A 23,155-nucleotide genomic window follows, 5' to 3' on the forward strand; every position below is an offset into this window, starting at 1 on the left:
TCTTCGTTATTTAAAAAGTATTTGTTTACCTGGGTCCTGATTTTCTTAAATCAATTTTATTACATACTGAAAACCTGCTGCTAACACATTTTATGTACAATGTGATTAATTTTTCTTGCCTCGATGTGCACAAATGGCAGTACTTAACCTTAGCCTTGACTCCAAACTCTATTAAAGGAATCACTAATGCAGTTCTAGTGTTACATTAAGCCGATTAAAGGTCATGCTGGCTAATCAGTAAACTACTGGACTGAATCTGAAGAGTTGGAGTGTCCACTAAACTTTGCCACCCACAGAGTACCACTCAGGGAACTGCTGAGTTTCCAACCCTCATCCTTCCCACCTGCAGAGTGAGAATAATAAGAGTTGCTTTGAATGATCACCTGAGGAATGAATGCCTATTTATAAAGTCCTTTGCACCACTTGACGCAACCCTCCACTTCCAGCAGAACTTGAGAGGGGAGAAAACTCTGTTTCTGTCATTCATTCGATCTTATTTATTGAGTGCTTGCTGTGCACAGAGCTCTGTCCCTTTACGTGTCTTCCTCTTCTGCCAAGCTCATGAGGATTGGAGAGTTGTGTAGTGCTCTGCACATAGGAAATGCTCAATAAGTATCATTGATTGATTGACTTGTTGCTAGTTGAAAATGTTTCCCTACTACAGGCTGAGCCCCCTCCTTCCTCTTCCCTTCCTCTCCCTCCCCATCCCCCCCACCTTACCTCCTTCCCCTCCCCACAGCACCTGTATATATGTTTGTACAGATTTATTACTCGATTTATTTTACTTGTACATATTTACTATTCTATTTATTTTATTTTGTTAATATGTTTTGTTTCGTTGTCTGTCTCCCCCTTCTAGACTGTGAGCCCGCTGTTGGGTAAGGACCGTCTCTATATGTTGCCAACTTGGACTTCCAAAGCGCTTAGTAAAGTGCTCTGCACACAGTAAGCACTCAATAAATACGATTGAATGAATGAATGAATGACTCCAGCACAATCTCATCATCATTGTTGGTATAAATTGAGTGCTTACAGTGTGCAGAGCACTGTAGCTCTGCTCTTGGAAGAGTAGAGTTGGTAGATACATTCCCTGCCCACAATGAACTTTCAGCCTAGAGCTATAAGAGAGCCATAGTGTTGTGCCCACAAAATCTAATCTGTGTGTAACAGTTCAGTTGGCCTTCCCAAAAGGCGGCTACTTAGGTGCCATTCTCTCTAGCCCTGCCCAGGGCTGTTCAATAAGACCCCCAAATAGGACAGTTAAACCCCATTTATGTTCCCAGTCAGGGCTGTTGCAGAGCAAATATAAGAAGAACAATAAAAGAACTACGGCATCTCAGATGTTTCCTCTAAAACGTGAAACTGCAAAGGGAAATTCAAGCACCACTTTTTGGCTTTATTTTGGTTCGCTCTTGCCTTTTGCAGAATCAGAAATCAGGCCTGTTAAAACTCTGGCATTATTGTTTTTGTCTTGCTTTGGTTTTTCGAGGACAGTTTTGGCTGTTGCTTTGGTATTCGTGTAAAGTGGTTCTGAAAGGAAAACTTTTATGGATTTGCTATATATGTGACATCAATAATAATCTTAAGTCTGCTACAGTGTTGGAAATGCTCGGGAAGGGGATTTTAACAGACTTCCACAAAATGGTGATGTTGTTAAAACTCTAAAAACAAAAGATCACATTTTATTGTCTCTACTTTTTATTATCTCCTCTTACTGAACTAAATCAGGCTTACGGGTAGTAGAAAGAAGACACTTTTAATTTCCTTTTAAGGCATACAAAATTATCTATATATCACAATTTATGTCTTCCAGCATGTGGAGAAACACTTCAAGAATCTACTGGCAACTTTTCCTCTCCGGGATTTCCAAATGGCTACCCTTCTTATACACACTGTATATGGAGAATTTCTGTGACCCCAGGAGAGAAGGTATTTTACAGCAATATGAACATTCTTTGACTCCTTTTTTTTTCCAGGAAAATAAAGCAGTATGTTTCAGTGACTTTTAAAAAAATGCATTTTCCTGCCTTTTTTTCTTTCTTTTTTTCAATTATGTCAGGGACTGGGAAACTCAGGGGAGCAGTAAACGGAATATTTCTGGGAAACCAGCAGTTTTCAAAAGTAGCTCATTGATTAGCAGTGAAAAAGAACTTTGATGATTTTTCAAGGACTTGTAAAGAATGAGGTGAACATCTCTGAATGATTTAGATGAGGCACTTTTCTTTTCAGTCAGAGCACTTCTGAAGCATCAAGGGATCCTAGGTGTCTTAGCTGGTGAAGGGACACTGATGGTAGTCATAATTTTTAGCTAGGTAGAATGCCTTTCTAATCAATCAAATTTATTGAGTGCTTTACATGAGCAGAGTACCCTTCACTCTACTAAATACTTGGGAGAATACAATATAACCGAGTTGGTAGGGACATTCCCTGATCATAAGGAGCTTACAGATTTTTCTATTCTGTTCTGTAGCCCGTGCCACATAACTCAGTGGATGTAGCTACAGTTAAGGAAGTTCAGAGGTTATCTTTATCAGCCTGGAGATGTTTGCTCAATCATTCATTCATTCATTCAATCGTATTTATTGAGCGCTTACTTTGTGCAGAGCACTGTACTAAGCGCTTGGGAAGTACAAGTTGGCAACATATAGAGACGGTCCCTACCCAACAGTGGGCTCACAGTCAATCCTCGAGGCGGTTCCAGGATAAAAAAGTCCTGTGTACAAGGAAAAGATATATAAGAATTATTTACAGAAAGAGCTACTAAGGCTGATTCTATAATTTCCTCCTTTGCAGATCTTTAAAAACTGGGTAGTTTCTCATTTCCTGGGATTCCATAGGTGTGATCCAGTCTGATGAATCCATACCATAAAAATCATCATCATTTCATTTGGGGATTATAGTAATAATAATAGTGGTATGTGATAAGTTTACTTTGTGCCCAACATTGTACTAAGTGCTGGCGCGGATACAAGAAAATCAGGGGGACACAATCCTATATGGGGCTACGGAATAATTGGAGGGAGGACAGATATAGAATCTCCATTTTACAGATGAGAAAGCTGAGTCACAATGAAGGCAACTGACTTGATTTTATGGGGGGTTTGATGCATCGGAAACTGCCTCAGAGCAGAAATGCTTGTTGACAAGTCCTAGAGCAACCCAAAGGAAGAACGACGTAAACTACCCAGCATCTTTTTCCCTTCCCACTTGGTGCACATTTTCATCCCGTACTTCCCTTGCCTAAAACAGGGTGTATTGTGCATACTTCTCTATTGCTCCAGTTGCTCTGCCTGATAATTCATTTAAACGACCTCTCTGATTCCAACTTGATATTAGTACAGGATAATCGGATAGTGAAGTATTTGTGAATGAGTAGACAGGTTCTGTCAGTATCATTTGCACCTTCACTTGTGAGGTCAACATGAATCGTTAATCTAATTTTATTTTTTAGTATAATGGACATTTATTTACCCTGTCTAGAGCTGTTATTGGAGTTTTATATCGAAGTACATACACAGAGGGGAGTCTAAGAAAGAACTATCCAAGCCTCATTATTATATGTTGCCAATTTGTGCTTCCCAAGTGCTTAATACAGTGCTCTGCACACAGTAAACGCTCAATGACACGATTGAATGATTGAATGAATGAATTAGTAAGCCATTCCTTCATGATATTCAGGAAGTGACTGCCTTGGTTTTAATTAACTCTTCCACTTGCACAAAGTAGGTGTTTTATACACACACACAAGCGTATATAATAATAATGGCATTTATTAAGCACTTACTATGTGCAAAGCACTGTTCTAAGCACTGGGGGGGATACAAGTGATCAGATTGCCCCACGTGGGGCTCACAGTCTTAATCCCCATTTTCCAGATGAGGGAACTGAGGCCCAGAGAAGTTAAGTGACCTGCCCAAAGTCACACAGCTGACAAGTGGCAGAGCCGGAATTTGAACCCATGACTTCTGACTCCAAAGCCTGGACTCTTTCCACTGAGCCACGCTGCTTCTCTCTCCCTCTCTCTCTCTCTGTGTCTCTGTCTCCCTCTCTCTCTCATATAAATGCACCTAAATACATATAGATTGCTGAACTTCATACTTGAGGATGATACAACTGATAACGAGGTTGTATAAATCAATTATCAATCAATGGTATGGGATTGACACATTCCCCCATGTTGTTTGAAAGCAAGCCGTGAGGATCGCTCTCTGCTGATAGAGTGTTTGCTCAATAAATATATTATCTGGTTTCAGCCTCTAAATAGCCAATATTTATTTTGAACAATTAACATTGAAGGTGAGAAACTCCTCCATTGCACATATTGCTCAAGTCTTCCATCAGAATCATTTTTGAAAAGATGTGTTTTAATGCTCGCTACCGCAATTTCATCAGAAATTGAGTACTTACTGTATGCAGAGCACTGTTCTAAGCACTTGGGAGAGTATAATATAACAGAGTTGGGAGACATCTTCCCTGCCCACAATGAGCTTCGAGTTTAGGACAGAAAATCAATTTAGTGATGCTCACGTGCTCCGTGTAGCTCCTCTGAGAAATAACCAGTACAATTGACTGAAAAGCAGCTCATCAACCCACATAATGTTTTCCTACCTCTGTCCTCTGGTAGGAAAATAGTGGTCTATACTGTCTACGAGGTCTATTGAATTACACTTTCCCAAATGCTTAACACATGGTAAGTACTTAATTAATGCCATTGATTAATTATTAATCAATGATCATTATTATCAGTTGGTGGTATTTGCTAAACATTTATTTTATGCAGAGTACTGTACTAAGTGCTTGGGACAGTACAATAGACTTAATCAACCCCTACCTTCAGGAGCTTACAATTAGCCATCAGTATTTATTAAGTACTCATGTTTGAAAAGTGCTTGACTGTTACACCTGAATGCTGTATCAATTAAACATATTCTCCCAGCATAAATATTTCCTACCACCTCCAAATCAAACAAAACTCCTTACATCAGCTTTAAAGTAATCAACCACCTTGTCCCCTCCTACCTCACCTCACTACTCTATCAGAAGCAGCGCGGCTCAGTGGAAAGAACAAGGGCATTGGAGTCAGAGGTCATGGGTTCAAATCCCGGCTCTGCCAATTGTCGGCTGTGTGACTTTGGGCAAGTCATTTAACTTCTCTGTGCCTCAGCTACCTCATCTGTAAAATGGGGATTAAGACTGTGAGCCCCCCGTGGGACAACCTGATCTCCTTGTAACCTCCCCAGTGCTTAGAACAGTGCTTTGCACATAGTAAATGCTTAATAAATGCCATTATTATTATTATTACTCTTCTACTACAACCCAGCCTGCACACTTCTCTTCTCTAATGGTAGCCTTCTGTGCCTCAGTTACCTCATCTGTAAAATGGGGATTAAGACTGTGAGCCCCCTGTGGGACAACTTGATCACCTTGTTACCTCCCCAGCGCTTAGAACAGTGCTTTGCATGTAGTAAGCGCTTAGTAAATGCCATCATTATTATTATTTTTATTACCTTGATCTCCTCTATCATGCCGCTAATATCTCACCCATGTTTATGTCTCTGGCCTGAAGCATCCTCCCTCCTCATATCTGACAATTACTCTCTTCACCTTCAAAGCCTCATTGAGGCCTCCAAGCGTCCAAGAGGTCTTCCCTGACTAAGCCCTCCTTTCCTCTTCTCTCTCTCCCTTATGCTTTGCCCTGACTGGATCCCTTTATTTCCCCCTCTTCCAGCCCCACAGCACTTATGTACATATCTGTAATTTATTTATTTATATTAATGACTTTCTCCTCCTCTAGACTAAAAGCTCACTAGAGAAGCAGCGTGGCTCAGTGGAAAGAGCATGGGCTTGGGAGTCAAAGGTCATGGGTTCTAATCCCTGCTCTGCCACTAATCGGTTGTGTGACTTTGGGCATGTTACCTAACTTCTCTGTGCCTCAGATACCTCATCTGTAAAATGGAGATTAAGATTGTGACCCCCACGTGGGACAACCTGATCACCTTGTATACCCCCAGCACTTAGAACAGTGCTTTGCACATAGTAGACACTTAACCAATACCATCATTATTATTATTATTATTATTGTGAGCAGGGAATGTGTCTGTTTATTGTTATATTGATTCTCCAAAGCACTTAGTGCAGTGCTCTGCATACAGTAAGCACTCCATAAATACGATTGATTGATGGATGGCCCCCTCCTACCTAACCTCGCCAATTCTCCTACTAAATCCAGCCCACTCACGCAGCTCCTCTAACACCAACCTACTCACTGTACCTTGATCTCATCTATTTCACCTTAGACCTCTTTCCCAAGTCCTGCCTCTGGCCTGGAGTGTGTGCTTCCTCTTCATATCCAACATACAATTACTCTGCCCACCTGCAAAATCTTATCGAAGGCACATCTCTTCCGAGAAGCCTTCCCTGACTAAGCTCTCTTCCTCTTTTCCCACCCCCTTCTGCATCACCCTGATTTATTCACCCCACCCTCAGCCCCACAGCACTTATTTATTTATATTAATGTCTGTCTCCCCATCTAGACTGTGAGCTCACTGTGGGCAGGGAATGTGTCTACCAACTCTGTTATATTATACTCTCCCATCATCATCATCAATCATATTTATTGAGCGCTTACTGTGTGCAGAGCACTGTACTAAGCGCTTAGCACTGTACTAATGTTCTTAGTACAGTATTCTGCACACAGTAAACACTCAATAAATGTGATTTATTGATTGATCCTGTTGACTCTGTGTGGGCACAGGTGGATATCTAAAATAATAATAATAATAATGATGGCATTTATTAAGTGCTTACTATGTGAAAAGCACTGTTCTAAGCGCTGGGGAAGTTACAAGGTGATCAGGTTGTCCCTCGGGGGGCTCACAGTCTTAATCCCCATTTTACAGATGAGGTAACTGAGGCACAGAGAAGTTAAGTGACCTGTCCAAAGTCACACAGCTGACAAGTGGTGGAGCCGGGGTTTGAACCCATGACCTCTGAATCCAAAATCCATGCTCTTTCTAAAGCTTTTCGAAAAGCTTTCTAAAGCCGGAGAAATAATGTCCCCCATTGGAAAGAATACAGGCCTGGGCATCATAGAACCTGGGTCCTAATTCTGGCTCCTCTACCTGTCTGTTGGGTAATTCACTAATCTTTTCTGAGTTTGTTTCCTCATCTGTAAAATGGGATTAAACCTCACTCCCTCCTACTTAGTCTATGAGTCCCATAGGGAACAGGGACCATGTCCAACCTAATTGTATTTTATCTACCCCATTGCTTAGTATGGTGCTTGGCACATAATAAAGTCCTTAGCAAATATCATAATAATAATAATAATTATCAATATCACTATTACCATTATCAAAGCGCCAAGCGCAATATGGAAACAGCATGATGTAGTGGATAAAGGATGGTTCTGGGAATCAGAAGGTCATGAGTTCTAATCCTAGGGCCATGTGCTGTTGTGTGACCTGGGCCATGTCACTTCACTTCTCTGTGCTTCAGTTACCTCATCTGTAAAATGGGGATTGGACAGGGACTGTGTCCAACCTGATTTGCTTGTATCCACCCCAGTGCTTAGTACAGTGCCTGACACATAGTGATAGCTTAGTAGAGAAGCAGAGTGGCTCAGAGAAACAGCACAAATTAGTGGAAAGAGCACCAGCGTTGGAGACAGAGGACTTGTCTGTAGTGTGACCTTGGGCAAGTCACTTCACTTCTCCGTGCCTCAGTTACCTCATTTGTAAAATGAGGATTGAGACTGTGAGCCTCAAGCGGGACAACATGATTACCTTGCATCTGTCCCACCACTTAGAACAACGGTTGGCACATAGTAAGCACTTAAAACATAGTATAATTATTACAACTATTATTAAATACAATTATTATTATTATCATTATAGAAAAATAACCTAATATAATTATGTATGCTATAGATTATAAATAAAATAACAAGTATTCACTCTCTTCAGTGATGTGATTTCAGTTCTTGATTAAATCCAGCCTCTTTCATTAGTAGATGGAATAGAAACTTCACTGAAAACCAAATAGATTCACAGAGAATGAAGGGAAAAGCTTCAGAATGGTGAACTCTGAAAGCAAATTCCGAAAAGTTCCGGGGGGGGCTGAGAGTTCAGGGATTAGTTTGGGCATTGAGAATCAATTACTAGTGCAAGCAGGGCCTGAAGTGTTAAATGTATGTAACGTAAGGAGTAAAAATACCCAGATGACATCAGCTCCTGACTGCAAGGCAGTGTCTGGAAAAGATTTTCCTCTTCCCAGCTGGAACTCTCTTTGCCCTCAGTATTGGCTCTGTACCTCTGATCTCTTTCAAAATAAAACTGGTTCCCTTTATTCTTATTTTGGTTTTTCCACCAGAGCTTCTACTGTTTCAAGGACAGTGGCATGCTTTAAATATAATAGCCATCCTAGATACATGCATAATAATGGAATTAACACCCACTCGAAATAAACAAAAACAATGGTCATTCTCATGTCACCGAATGACAGCCTTGGCAGGGTAAATGGAGGGAATTGTCATTTCCTCCAAGATTTGAAACTATTATTAATTGTTAAAATGACGATTTTATAGGGACTGCAGAGTTAATGAGCCAGGAGGGAATCATAAGTAAAGAATGATGATTCTTTGCATTTTTGATTTCATGGGAATTTCTTCCATAAACAGTTTTGTGTGTTTTTATGTGTGTGGGCTGGGCCTGTGACTTCAAATATGAAATTACTAATGGTGAAGTTTGCCTAAAGGTGTTTGGTTTGCTGAAAATGCCAATATGGGACTCAGAGTCAACCACAACGTATTCTGCCGTGCTTGTTATTTGAAGCAGGCCAGTTGAATGTGAGATGCATGAATTAGCAGTTTGTTTCATAAAAAAGGAATTCTGGAGAACTGCCCTTTTCTGTATTTCAGTAGTGCTGCAATAATAAGGCAACTTGGGCATGTTCTAGGTTTTGTTTTTGTGTGTGCGTATGTGTGTGTATGTATGTAGGAACTTCATGGATTTTCACCTAGAATGAGCCTGATTCTCCTTTTCTGTGCAGAGAGAGGATATATTAAGTATTTCTTAAGGCTAAGCTTAGACATTTTTACATCCATGAGGAGAGAACATTTTATTTGGTATGTATTGTCATTCCCAGTTTTTCCTTTCCCAAACTTTATTTTTCCATTGATTTTTTTTTTCCATTTTATTCTGCATCTTGTTTGTAGGATTCGTTCATGAGAAATATCCACATAATGACCAGGACATCCTGGAGGCTGAAAAAAAAAATTGGTTTTATTCAGATATGCCGATGCAATTAATTCATTGTATATAATAATAATAATAATAATAATAATACTAATAATGAATTGTGGTATTTGTTAAGCTCTTACTATGTTTCAGGCACTGAACTACGTCCTGGGGTAGATATAAGCAAATTGGGTTGGACGCAGTCACTGTCCTACAAGGGGCTCACAGTCTTAATCTCCGTTTTGTAGATGAGGTAACTGAGGTACAGAGAAGTGAAATGATTTGCCCAAGGTCTCACAGCAGACAAGTGGCAGAGCCAGTAGTAGAACCCAGGTCCTTCCAATTCCCAAGCCCGTGCTCTGTCCACTAGACCACACTGCTTTTCTATGTATGTCAATCGATCAGCCGATCAATGGTATTTATTGAGTGCTTACTACGTGCAGAGTTCTTTGGAAAGTACAATTCACCAGAGTTAGCCGATACATTCCCTCCTGAAAGCGAGCTTATACTATCGCGGGCATGTGGTACATTTTTCTAGCCAAGGTGATAATGACACTACTGAATTTGCTTGGACAGTCAATAATTTGTTCATTGTGCTGATAAAAATTCATTGGTTGTTTTTCTCTGGAGACCTCCGGCCATCCCGTGCCCTGAACCCTCAAGGTGCTGATCTGTCTTGCTTCTAGGCCTCCTAAGTTCTGCAGAGTTGCAAAAGAGAGCCTTAAAAATGCCCGCTGAGGCTTGACAAACGTGGTATCATTTTTAGCTTGACTGCACATCACCTATGAGAATTAATGTGCTGATCTTGAGGATTCCTATATAATGTAGTACGTGGAATCTTGGGATTTGTGACTCCATATTTCCTTACATAGTATTCATTTTTCATTTCCTCTCATGAGCACATGGAATACAGTAATACTTCCCTGCTTCCTTTGCGGTGTCTTAAACTATAAATACTGTCTAAATCCTTTTCCATCTTTTGAAAGATAAGACCGTAGTGATAACAACTGTATTGTCTATTGTCTTCGTTTCTCAGTATAGAGAGGCTGACTTAAATAATTAGAATGTGCTATATAAACATTGCTGCTGAAACAATGAATACATGATACTTTAAAGTTGCATATCTTATGCTATGTAGCTAAATGTTGGACTTTATATATATATATGTACTTAATATGTTTTTTGTATGCAAAAAACACTGTAACTTGTAAATGACTTGTAAATTGAGCAATTTGAAGCCATTAAGGAATAATTATAGGTGCTATCCAGGAACATTATTTCTGATTTTGATGTAATTCAAAGTAATTTGCCATTTTTCCTTCTATAAAGTCTGATTTGTCAGATTCCTCTCTTGAAATAGATATGACCAAGAATACCTAAAGTAGTTTGTAAAGTGATAGACCATATGTCTTGTAGATATTTTTCAAGATTACTGTGAATTGCAAAGTGCAAGGAGGATATGGATTTTTCAGATTAAAGGCATATAATTCAAAGGGTGATTATCAAGTTTTATAAATGCATTTGTAAATGTAGGTAAAATTCAAGTTGCATTTCAGAAAAATCAAGTTGTACACTTTTAATGATTCATATACCACATCTCTTTGGAAACATTGGCTTGACCATTCTACTCTTTTCTGGTATTTGGAAATAATAATAATAATAATAATGGTATTTGTTAAGTGTTTACTATGTGCAAAGCACTGTTTTAAGTGCTGGGGAGGTTACAAGGTGATCAGGTTGTCCCATGGGGGCTCATAGTTTTAATCCCCATTTTACAGATGAGGTAACTGAGGCACAGAGAAGTTAAGTGATTTGCCCAAAGTCACACAGCTGATGGTGGAGTCGCTTAATGAGAAATGGCTTTAACGAGTGGAAGTGGAAATGGCTTAATGAGTGCTCCACTTCACAGCTGTTAGTTGGGATGCCTAGTAGTGTTAGGCAAATTGAGCTAAATTTAGATTATCAAACTTGATAGAGTGTTTAAACACAAAATTTAACACATTTCCAAATCCTGGTTTTAAAGTGAGGGCTCTATATTAACTAGGGTAAAAAGAATACCCAGTTCTGCCTTAGCACATGTTTCAGGTAGAAAGTTATGGCGAGATATGGGGAGCTTTCTTTGGATGACACAAATCTTTCTGGATAGAGCGTGAAAGGTGTCAAAAGAAACAGGTCCAGTTGCAATCACACAAAAGAAGCCAAGATGGTTCTCAGTGGGGCTTAATCTGGGAAGACCTTTTGGAGGAGGTGCACCTTCATTAGGGCTTTGAAGAGGGGAGAGTGATTATCTGGCGGATTTTAGGAGGGAGTGTGTTCCAGGCCAGAGGAAGGACGTGGGCCAGGGATCGGCAGCGAGACAGGGGAGAGCAAGGGACTGTGAGAAAGTTAGTGCCAGAGGAGCGGAGTGTGTGGGCTGGGATGGAGAAGGAGAGAAGGGAGGTAAGTAGGAGGGGGCAAGGTGATGGAGAGCTTTGAAGACAATAGCGAGGATGAGAAACCTATTTTAGAGAGTGTTAACAATCACATTTTTAAATAATTACAAAACTGATTGAGGAATCCCCTGAAGTATAATCTAATTCACCATCTTTCACTAGGATTCATCTCCTAATTCTGAGAACCCGAATCACCCTGCATTAGCAAGATTCATACCGGGCTGTGTCATCCTGTTCCATTCTCTGTTGCAGATTGTTTTAAATTTCACTACAATGGATCTATACAAGAGCAGTTTGTGCTGGTATGATTATATTGAAGTAAGAGATGGCTATTGGAGGAAATCACCTCTCCTTGGTAAGAAGTTTATTCATTCAAGTGATTCCTATTTTCATGTCCCGAGCACAGTCAAAGGTGATATTAGTGATCTAGTTTGTATTTGTTTGAGCTCAGCATCTCCTTGGGCAAAGCACATTTGCTCAGGGAATAGCCAAGAAAGCAAAAATTTCCTTCTCTGGGGCATAATGTATTACAAGGTGAGGTTTGATCTTACCAGGTGACCTCACAACTGATATGCCGCATTAGTAACTGCAGTGGAACAGATTTTAGTGTTTCAGAAAAATCCTGTCATCATAGCCTTTGATGAGACAATTGGATAAGCAGCTTGTAAACTTTTTAACAACTTTTTAATCCCTGGGTGTGTATTTGGTAGGTGTTCCCTGTGCTGAGCACCTTGGGCTAACAGACTTCCCATCTTTATGACTCTGACTCCATACTGGAATCAGGCTCACGGCTTTGTTGTTTGTGTTCATTCATTCATTCAATTCATTCAACTGTATTTATTGAGCGCTTACTGTGTGCTGAGCACGGTACTAAGCACTTGGAAAGTACAATTCAGCCATAAAGAGAGATAATCCCTGCCCACTCATGGCTTACAGTCTAGAAGGGGGAAGACAGACATCAAAATAGGTAGACAGGCATCAATTTAATTAAATAGAATTATAGACATATACACATCAAAGCAAGTGAACAGGTGTCAGTATAAATACATAGAATTATATATACATACATGCTGTGGGGTGGAGGGCACGTCACACTGGGCCCATAGAAAGTTCGTGTCTCCACATTTCAGAGACTCACAGATAATTGTTCAGAAGTCCTCAGTTTGTTACTTTGGCCAACTTAGAAAAAGGTATGCTTTAAAGAAGGTATACTTTAAAGGTATGCTTTAGAGAAGGTATGCTGTAGAGAAGCAGCGTGGCTCAGTGGAAAGAGCCCGGGCTTGGGAGTCAGAGGACATGGGTTCTAATCCCATTTCTGCCACTTGTCAGCTGTGTGACTTTGGGCAAGTCACTCAACTTCTCTGTGCCTCAGTTACCTCATCTGTAAAATGGGGATGAAGACTGTGATCCTCACGTGGGACAATCTGATCACCGTATATCCCCCCAGCACTTAGAACAGTGCTTTGCACACAGTAAGCACTTTACAAATACCATTATTATTATTAGTAATAAAGATAGTGAACCCAATCCAATACATGTTGCCAACTTGTACTTCCCAAGCGCTTAGTACAGTGCTCTGCACACAGTAAGCGCTCAGTAAATATGATTGAATGAATGAATGAATGAATGAATCCTTATTAGTAGATGGTCCCCACAGATAAATTGTATCCATCCCCCATAACCTGTTCAAAACTAGGCAGTCAACAAATACCAACAAGTACTGTTGTTGGGTTGATTGACTCTAGTTGGCCCCATCCTGAGGTAAACAGCAGTTTGGTATGTTGACTTTCTTTTCACTTCCATTCTTAATTGAAAGGTGGCCGAGTCCAAGTGGAAAACCCATAGGAAAGCTTTGCAATGTGTAGGGTAAGTAGTGATGGTAGTATAGAAGTAATTGTACTTACTGAGCAGAGCAGAGGTCTGAGCATCAAGGCGGAAAAAAAAATGCTCCCTGATCCTCCATGGTTCACAATCCAAAAATGTGGTGAGGAGGGATTGAGCCTTGGTGAATAACAATGGTTATCCACACCAACTGAAGCACTTTCCCTAGAGGAATATACAAGTTACCTACCAGAAGAAGTTATTTACCTCCATCTATTACAGTAGTTCCCTTTGTAGGTACAGGCTGCAGTTCAGTCTTCTGGGAAATGAAAGCACTCATGGTAAAAAACTTTGAGCATAGCTCTCTTCCAAGGGAAAATGGTGCCTTTTAAAGTAATACCTGAGGATTTGTGTGAGAGGACAGAGTTATTGGGTTGAAAAAGGTCCTTGCTTTTCCTTTTGTTTAGCAAATTCTTGAGGGAGTGTGTGCAGGGTGGGATGCACTGTCAGTCTAGACTTAGGAAATGGACCATTGTCTTCAGCAGACATTAGGGCAGCACAAAACTGAGCAGTCTCTCTCTTTTTGCTTTGCTTCTAGGCAGGTTCTGTGGTGACAAAGTGCCCGAAGTTCTAACGTCTACAGACAGCAGAATGTGGATTGAGTTCCGCAGCAGCAGTAATTGGGTAGGAAAAGGTTTTGCAGCCATTTATGAAGGCAAGTCCCTCTGAATCTAAAAAAATGACTCCATCCTGTGGATTAATGAGCTCATACGAATGTTGTATTTTAGCCCGCTTCACTAGGGCAGGGTGTCTGATTATAATGGAAAGCCAAGACGTATTCAGTGGCTGAAGATAAATCTACAGACGGTGAAATCACATTGTACCAAAAGCATTATGGAAGAGCATTATGGGAGAACCTCAATTTCCAGCCAGGAATTAATTAACATAACTGATCATAAGTAGATTTATTCTGATTCTTTATCCCTGAACAACAAGAGATTTCTTATTTTTTCCCCTCCAATATTTATACATTTTAATCTCTGTAATTCTCAGAAAATATAAGGAAATTAACTTCTTCCCTTGGTTTGGGTTTGTTATTGCTGATTGGGTTAGCGAATGATTCTGTCTCTTTAGGAACACTATAGAAAGAAACGCACATATCTCTTGAGGATGCTTTGTTTAAATTAAAGAGGCAACATCTAAGGGAAAATTTATTAAGTGCTTTGTTCTACAATTTTCTGAAACAATTAATTGGCACTAGGTTTCTTTGCTTTGAACAACTCTCTCTCTCTTGCCAAGAGTTGAGAAAAAAGATATCCCAGAAAACCTTTGCTCCTTTTATTTAAAAATGAATATTATCCTGCTTCTGCTAGAACAGTAGTTTAATTCAGTGCTATATGCCTTCTGTTTCTCATAAAGTTTTAAGTAAATAGAGATAATTTGTTTTAAAGATTAGCTATGTAGCACTGATTTTAATTATTTGGATATAGCTCACAGATGTTTAGCACGTGATTACAGATTGAGGCCAGAGGTTTAGGTATTAAGGTTTCTGTTATGATCAGCTATTTTACTGGAGGTCAATATCCCACATTAAGATCCCAAGAAAATATACAAAATCTCTAAGGTCTTAAAAAAATTTAATAAAACAAAACACTGGCTGAAAAATATTTAAGTCCTAGAAAAAAATTTACGTTGCTCTAGAATTACTTATGCTTAACATTGAGAGTTTTCAATCAATTTAGTCAGTAATTGTAACTGTTTAGGAAGCAGTTCCTGATAATTACTTGACCTTTAGGCTTTGAATGCTTTTTGTGAATTCTCATGAATAACTTACAAGAATGGAACTAAAATATGTCATTTGAGGAAGCAGTGAAAATGCAATCTCATTGTTGATCGTTCTTGATGCCATTTGCTTTTCTAGCTATCTGTGGAGGGGAAATTCACAAAAACGAGGGCCAGATCCAGTCCCCTAATTATCCCGATGACTACAGGCCAATGAAAGAATGCGTGTGGAAAATAACAGTGTCTGAGAACTACAATGTTGGATTAACCTTTCAGGCATTTGAGGTAAATCCTTTTCATTGATCTCCACAAACCATCTAGTGGCCAAATGATAATGGTCTTCAAGCAAAACCTCGTTAAATAGGAGAAGAAGCAAAGAATTGTCTAAAAACTGTAATCTCCAGAGTTTAACTTTTCCTTTCCTAAAACCTTTCAACTTTCAGAGTTTTTCAAGAAGATTAAAGTTGGTTTACATTATCTGTGCTTATTTGAGTTGGAATGTTTTAAGTTCTGACAATAGCTTCTTTTGCCAAACATATAGTCCTGTTCCACAAGACTGTTGGAGGATTCTACTAAATAATAGAACTGTTATTTCTGTTCTAAACCCACTGGTTAGAAAGAAAAACTTTTTTTGTAAATTTATTTAAAAAAATCATTTTACCTCCTTAATTTTGAACAGACAAAAAGTCTTTAAAATGGAGACCTACTGGTTTAGCAATCTGCATTAAAAATTAATTTTTCTACAAATGAATGTCTCTAAAATAAAAATCAGCTGCTATCTTTAGGAAAGAGATAACTATTTACTTCCAAGAAAAAGGCTATTTTAAGGAACCCTAAAAAAGATGAAGCAAAACTAAACTTTACAGCAACTTTCAGTGGCTGTAGTATTAGGGATCCCCCAGAAATAAATGAATCTTTTTACACAAAAAGAAGAAAAACAAACAGAGGCATAATGATAATAATAATAAAAATAATAATAATTATTGTGTTCAAGTGCTTACATGCCAAACATTGTACTAAACATTGAGGTATACACAATGTAATCAGGTCAGACACAGTCTCTGCCTCACATAGGACTCACCATCTTTCTATTTCTCCTCATTTCCACTGAAGGCATTAAGATGTTTTTCCAGTCCTTTAAGTGAAAAGGGAATACACTGGTTTTTGGAAACGTATTAGCGCTTATCAAGCCATCCAGAAATTTTTCACTCACTATTGCCCCAAGAATGTTTGCTCTCTAGTAAGAATGTTAGTTATCAGAAATTCTGTGCATGTGGTTATGTGTTTCTAAATAATCAAACAAATGATTACATGTTGGAGAGTGTAAGATGCTTATGGTCAGGAGAGCATTTTATGCTTTTCAGTGAATCAATGGTGTTTACTGGGAGCTTACTGTGTGCACAGCACTATACTAAGGATTTGGGAGAGTACGATGCAACAGAGTTGGTAAACACTATCCCTCCTATAAGGAGCTTACAGTGCAGAGGAAGAGACTGATATTAAAAGCAATTACAGACGGGGATATGACAGAGTGTAAGGATATGTGCATGATTGCAGTGGGACTGAGGGTGGGATGAATATCAAGTGCTTAGAGCATATATTCCAATAGACAACACAGAAGTGAGAGGTTAGAAGCAAAATTAAACTTTACAGCAACTGTCAGTGGGTTCCCCCAGAAGTAATTTGACTTTTTCCCACAAAAAGAAGAAAAACAAACAGAGGCACAATGATAACGATAATGATAATAATTGTAATTTTTAAGAGAGTTTAGTTAAGAGAAATGAGAGTTTAGTCAGTTTTTATTATACTTTCCCGAGAGATTACTACTGTGCCTTACACCAAGTAGGCACTTACTAAATATCACTACTGCTGCTACCCAACTTCTTCCACAAGGAACAAAAGAAGAGACAAGAAATGAGGAGTGTCTTCAAGGGCTTGGAGTGGAGGAGAGACCAAGATGGGTTAAGCAAAGCTGGGGTCTCTTTGTTATTCCCGACTTCCCTCACCCAAGTTACCAATGGTTGGCTGTCTCCAGGTGCCAGCCCACTAATTTAAAAATTAATGTGATACACAGAGCCCTTATTATGTGCTGCTGGGCACTGTATTAAGAGCTTGGGAGAGTACAATAGAACAATTAGCAGAAATGTTCCCTGCCCATAATGATCTTACTTGATTAACATGGTAGTAGTTTGGATGGAGAGAAAAAGATGGCTTTTAGTAATGTTGTGAAGGTAGACCTGATAGGATTTGGTGACAGATTGAATATGTGTGTGGAATGAGAGAGATAAGTGGAGGATAATGTCATGGTAATGGGCTTGTGAGGTAGCAAGGATAGTGGTGTTGTCTACAGTGATGGGAAAGATGGGGAGGACAGGGTTTGGTGGGAAGATAAGGAGTTCAGTTTTTGACATATTTAATTTGAGGTGTCAGAGAGACATCCAAGACAGTGCATTTTGAAGGCAGGAGGAAACAGGAGACTTAAGGGAAGAAAAGAGATCTGGGCTGGAAATGTAGATTTAGGAATCATCTACATAGAAATGATAATTGAAGCCATGGGAGCAAATATGTTCCCCAAAGGAATAGTTGTAGAGGGAGAATAGAAGGGGCCCTAGAACTGAGCCTTGAGGGACTCCTATTCTCAGAGGGTAGGAAGCAGAGGGGGAGCCAGACAATGTGATTGAGAAGGAGCAGTCAGAGAGTTAGGAGCAGAACCACAAGAGGACAGTATCAGTGAATCCAGGATTAGATAAAGTTTCCAGGACAAGGAGGTTGCTAGGAAAATTAGGATGGAGTAGAGGAGTCATCAGAAGGTTGTTACCTTAGAGAAAGGTCTTTCTGTGGAGTGAAGGGGGAAGAAGCCAGATTGGAGACAATCTAGGAGAGAATTTGAAGATAAGTTCATGGGAGAGTATAGTACAACAGAGTTGGTAGATAGATTTCCTTCCCACAACAGGTTTGCGGTCTAGATTAAAATGATGAAATCATACTCCAACACCTCGGGAGAGGTTGCACTCTCTCTCTCCCTCTCTCTCTCTCTCTCTCTCTCTAAATATATCATAGTTGTCTAGATAATTAAGATCCATTATGCAAATATTTCGGGTTATAACAAAACTCGCCCACTTGAAATACCTAGATAATGCACATAATCCGATGAAAACTATTTTGGAGGATAGGAATTATCTGGATTTTTTTTATTTTGACATTTTCTGTTTCATTCTTCTGTTGTAACTCTTCCCTACATCCACGGCCTAGTTTTAACGTGTCACAAAAAGCAGGTGCTAAGTAAATGCTATTGCTAATTAAGCCCTAGAAAGTGAACAATTTCACCTAAATTAGCAATAGCATTTATTTAGCAAATGCTTTTTGTGTCACACTAAAACTAGGCCCTGGATTTAGGGAAGAGTTACAACAGAAGAATGAAACAGACCCTGACCTATTCTAAAGTTTACATTCTAATGGAGGAATCATCAAGACAGGAAGACATGATCACATAATTAGACCAAAATTTGAGAGCCCTAAATCGCAGATTCATTCATTCATTCAATCGTATTTATTGAGTGCTTACTGTGTGCAGAGCACTGTACTAAGTGCTTGGGAAGTACAGGTTGGCAACATATAGAGACGGTCCCTACCCAACAGTGGGCTCACAGTCTAGAAGATGAAAACACTCCTGGCATCACTTTAGGATCACTCAGACACTGGTCAGTCTTCACTGAGTCTTAAAGTCCCCTAGATTTCTTGTTTCTCTACTGCAGGTTTCTCAGTGCTCTTCAAGCCCCTGCACCTCTCTGGCTTTGGCCACTTTATGACTGAATACCAAGCATCTCCCGAAGGTCATCGGGAACAAGCCTATCACTCTTGAAGGAAACCCGCATACAAAGCATTCCCACCTGCAGGTCCCCAGTTCACGTGTTTCCAGACACAGGGAGACACAAAGATCTGAGATCTCTACAATATTTAATATATTGTTAATAAGGTAACAACCCAAACAGATCCAGTTCAAACTGCCTTTCTCTAGGTTAACTACTTCCCCCTTCTAGAACTTCTGTACTCTCTTGTAGGCCTCCTGAGACTCATGTTCTTCTCTTCAAAATCCTAGCTCCTGAACTCTGATCCTCTCTGATCTCCCCGCCCTTCCCCATGTGCCCTGTGTCCATCTAGTATCCACGGTACTAGATCTCCCTGAATCCTTCTCTCAGACCCACAATTTGTTTTTCCTTGCCTGAAGATGGCTGAGTCTCTCTTGGTTCCCCTAGCTGACTGCTCCACTTAATCCTCCCCAAATCTTTTCTCTTGTTCTGCTTACAATTTAGGGAGGGGAACTCCTGGCTTCCTCCTACGTCACCTAACTATGGGGGCCACGGTAACTGGTGGTCATACCAAATAAAAGAAATATATACCCACAATTACAGAAATTGCATTCAAGATGAGTTTCTTGGAGTTGATGTGCATCCAGGATGACTGGGTTAAGGGTGTGGGGCAAAGTGAGTGAGGTTAGCAAGAGGGAAGTTAGGAGAAAGTAACGATTTAGGAGGATGAGACTGACAGGATTTCATTCATTCATTCAGTCATATTTATAATAATAATAATAATGATGATGGCACTTATTAAACACTTACTATGTGCAAAGCACTGTTCTAAGTGCTGGGGAGGTTACAAGGTGATCAGGTTGTCCCACGGGGGGCTCACAGTCTTCATCCCCATTTTACAGATGAGGTAACTGAGGCCCAGAGAAGTGAAGTGACTTGCCCAAAGTCACACAGCTGATAGTTGGTGGAGCTGGGATTTGAACCCATGATCTCTGACTCCAAAGCCCAGGCTCTTTCCACTGTGCCACACAGCTTCTCCGCACTTACTGTGTGCAGAGTGCTGTACTAAGCACTTGGAAAGTGCAATACAGCAATAGAGAGAGACACAATCCCTGCCCATATTGGGACTTTTATGTGGCATTTGGTCCAGAGACCTGAGGAGTATGAAACCGAGAATAGTGAGAGGTGAATGCTGAAAATGTGCATTTGGGGTCATCCACAGAGAGTGTTGGTGGAAAATGAGTCACCCCCAAATGAGATTATAAAGTGAGGTGAGGAGAGATTCTAATTTTGTTTTTCTTCCAGAAGAATTTCTATTTCTCTCAAATTCCAGGGAGATGGAGAAATCAATTTGTTTTTTCTTTAAGTATCACCCAGCTGACACAGAGTAGTTACGTGATTTTGCTAAATTCACTCTTTGAACTTTTTTTAATGGTATTTGTTAAGTGCTTTCAATGTAGCTACTAGGCACTATACTAAGGGCTGGGTTAGATACAAAATAATCAGACTGGACAGTCCCTGACCCACATGGGACTCACACTCAAAGTTGGAGGGATGAAGCATTAAACACCATTTTTCAAATGAAATAACTAAGTCTCAGAGAAGTGAACTGGCATGCCTAAGATCATCCAACAGACAAGAGCAGAGCTAGGATTGGAAACCAGGCCTGTGCTCTGTCCATTAGGCCACACTGCTTCTAAACTGTCTGTACTCTTCAAGCATCTGATGGTCACCCCACATAGGCCCAAAGCACTTGTGTGCATATTTGTAATTTATTTTAATGTTTTTCTCCCCCTCTAGACTGTAATCTCTTATGGGTGAATTTTTGAACTTTAACCCAAATGTAAACCTAAGAACCTCTCTTCATCAGTAGTCAGGGACAGCAGACATTGACTAAAAAATGACTAGAAATATGTATATTCAGTAAACGTAGGGTTAATTTATATATAGGATAGTCCCACCATCTGTTTATTTTATCATAAAGCAGCTTTAGGCTTCTCCTGCTGATTTGTCATTATCATCAGTTATCTGGTCTTTGAACAGCAAGATAGCTCTATTACAATTTATTAAAAGAGTTCCGCTGCTTGTAAATTTTAAAATTCAGAAGTAAATTTTCAAAATCTGGCTTTCAAACTTCCTTATGCATCCATTATGATTGTATTATTTACAAGCTCTACTGTCATGCGCAAGCATGTACGAATATGACCATTCAGTGCATAGTTTCTGGGTTTATGCATGTGAAAGCCTGTGTGGGTTTTATGTGCAGATTCGTTGGTATCTATTGGTTTAGAAATCTGGTAGAGATATTGTTCTATGATAAACTTAATTACGTCAGCAACTGCATTCTAAAATCTCTGATAACTTAGTGTCACCTCTTATTTCAACAACTTTCAGCACCCTACTGGAGCAAAAGAGAAAGCTTGTGTGAGAGGAAATGTTTATAGAAGTCACTTCAAAGAAATGTAAATAAAGCTCCCAAAGTGAAATAAACACTGGGATTACTTATGTTTGAATGGAAATCCTTTTTCTCTGTACGTACAATAATTTAAACTGTTATGAGTTTGTAGAACTTCTCCAACATTTCTGAACAATCTTATTTTGAAATGTTCAACCTATCATTTTGAAAGGTATCTGATAGCTTGTACTATCACTACTGAAGCTACAACATCCTAACCTGTGTTCAAAGACTTCCATTCTGCAATACTTAGTGAATTGCCTAACCAAAAGAAGACTTTTCAACATTTTATAGTGACAGTTAAGGAAAACAGAATGTGGATGTTTATTTAGGAGTAGAATTATATGGATAAACAAAAAAATATATTATTTCCCTGACAAATAGTTTATATGGATACACACAAATGCACAAACCTACATATATATATATATATATATATATATATATACATATGTGTGTGTGTATATCTACACACATATATACACACATATAATAATAATGAATAATAATTATGGTATTTGTTAAGTGCTTACTATGTGCCAAGCACTGTTCTAAGTGCTGGGGTAGATACAAGATAATTAGGTTCTCCCTCATGGGGCTCACAGTCTTAATCCCCATTTTACAGATGAGGTAACTGAGGCACAGAGAAGTTAAGTGTCTTGCTCAAGGTCACACAACAGACATGTGGCAAAACTGGGATTAGAATCCACGTTTCCTGGTTCCCAACCCCGTGCTCTTTCCACTAAGCCAGGCTGATTTAATTGGGGTGGACACAGTCCCTGTCTCACAAAGGGCTCCAGTCTTAATTCCCAATTTACAGATGAGTTAACTGAGGTACTGAGAAGTGAAGTGACTTGCCCAAGGTCACAAAGAAGACAAGTGGCAGAGCAGAGATTAGAACCCAGGTCCTCTGATTCCCAGGCCTGTGTTCTTTCCACTGTGGAACACTGCTTCTCAGAGTGTCTAGATATATACACACAGGTCTAGACATGTATATATCTCATTTAAAAATAGAGCAAATATTTCTTCCTGTTTCCCTAGACTTCCCACTATTTAAGAGAGTTAGACTTCATGTGTTGAGCTGTTTCCTCCACTAGACTATAAGTTTCTTGAGGGCAGGGTTTATGTCTTCTTCCTCTTTTTATACTCCCCTAAGCATTTAATAACAGCATTCTGCACACAGTGACTACTCAAATACAATTAATTGCTTGATTTTAAGTAATTCTTTCCTGATTCAGACCATTCCACCATCTTCTCCTTTGTCCTTATGACCCTGGTCCAATTCCCACTTTTGTACTCTCCTCCTAATAACCAGGCAAAGAGAGACCTTAATAATAATTAAATAAATAGATATTGCACTCAGAGTAATTCCTTCTGTTTTAGGGAACATGCACTGGAGTTTCTGTTAACCTGTTAATATTGTGACGCCAAACCATTCGGTGTTAAATGTCATGCAGAAGGCTGATAACCAACCTCCCATCATCTTCGTCATCATCCTTGAATAAATTTGAATCAGAGATAAATACTTACGGACAACCGTCAACCTCAAAACTTTTTTTTTAGCTTCTGGAGCTTGGCCTTTAGATTTTTGAGATGATGATCTACTTTTCAAATTGCTTT

At 39.5% G+C, this 23,155-nt stretch overlaps 1 protein-coding gene across 1 annotated transcript in view; it reads left to right on the forward strand.

Moving 5' to 3' along the window:
- TLL1 (tolloid like 1) overlaps positions 1-23,155 on the forward strand; it is a 193,138-nt gene that overhangs the window by 123,264 nt on the left and 46,719 nt on the right. The window contains exons 9-12 of the mRNA XM_038755294.1: positions 1,814-1,929; positions 11,921-12,023; positions 14,088-14,204; positions 15,411-15,556. Of these exons, the coding sequence (XP_038611222.1) occupies positions 1,814-1,929; positions 11,921-12,023; positions 14,088-14,204; positions 15,411-15,556 (482 nt within the window). The remainder of the gene's footprint in view (positions 1-1,813; positions 1,930-11,920; positions 12,024-14,087; positions 14,205-15,410; positions 15,557-23,155) is intronic.

This window comes from Tachyglossus aculeatus, chromosome 12 (genome assembly GCF_015852505.1).
Source record: "Tachyglossus aculeatus isolate mTacAcu1 chromosome 12, mTacAcu1.pri, whole genome shotgun sequence".
Lineage (NCBI taxonomy): Eukaryota > Metazoa > Chordata > Mammalia > Monotremata > Tachyglossidae > Tachyglossus > Tachyglossus aculeatus.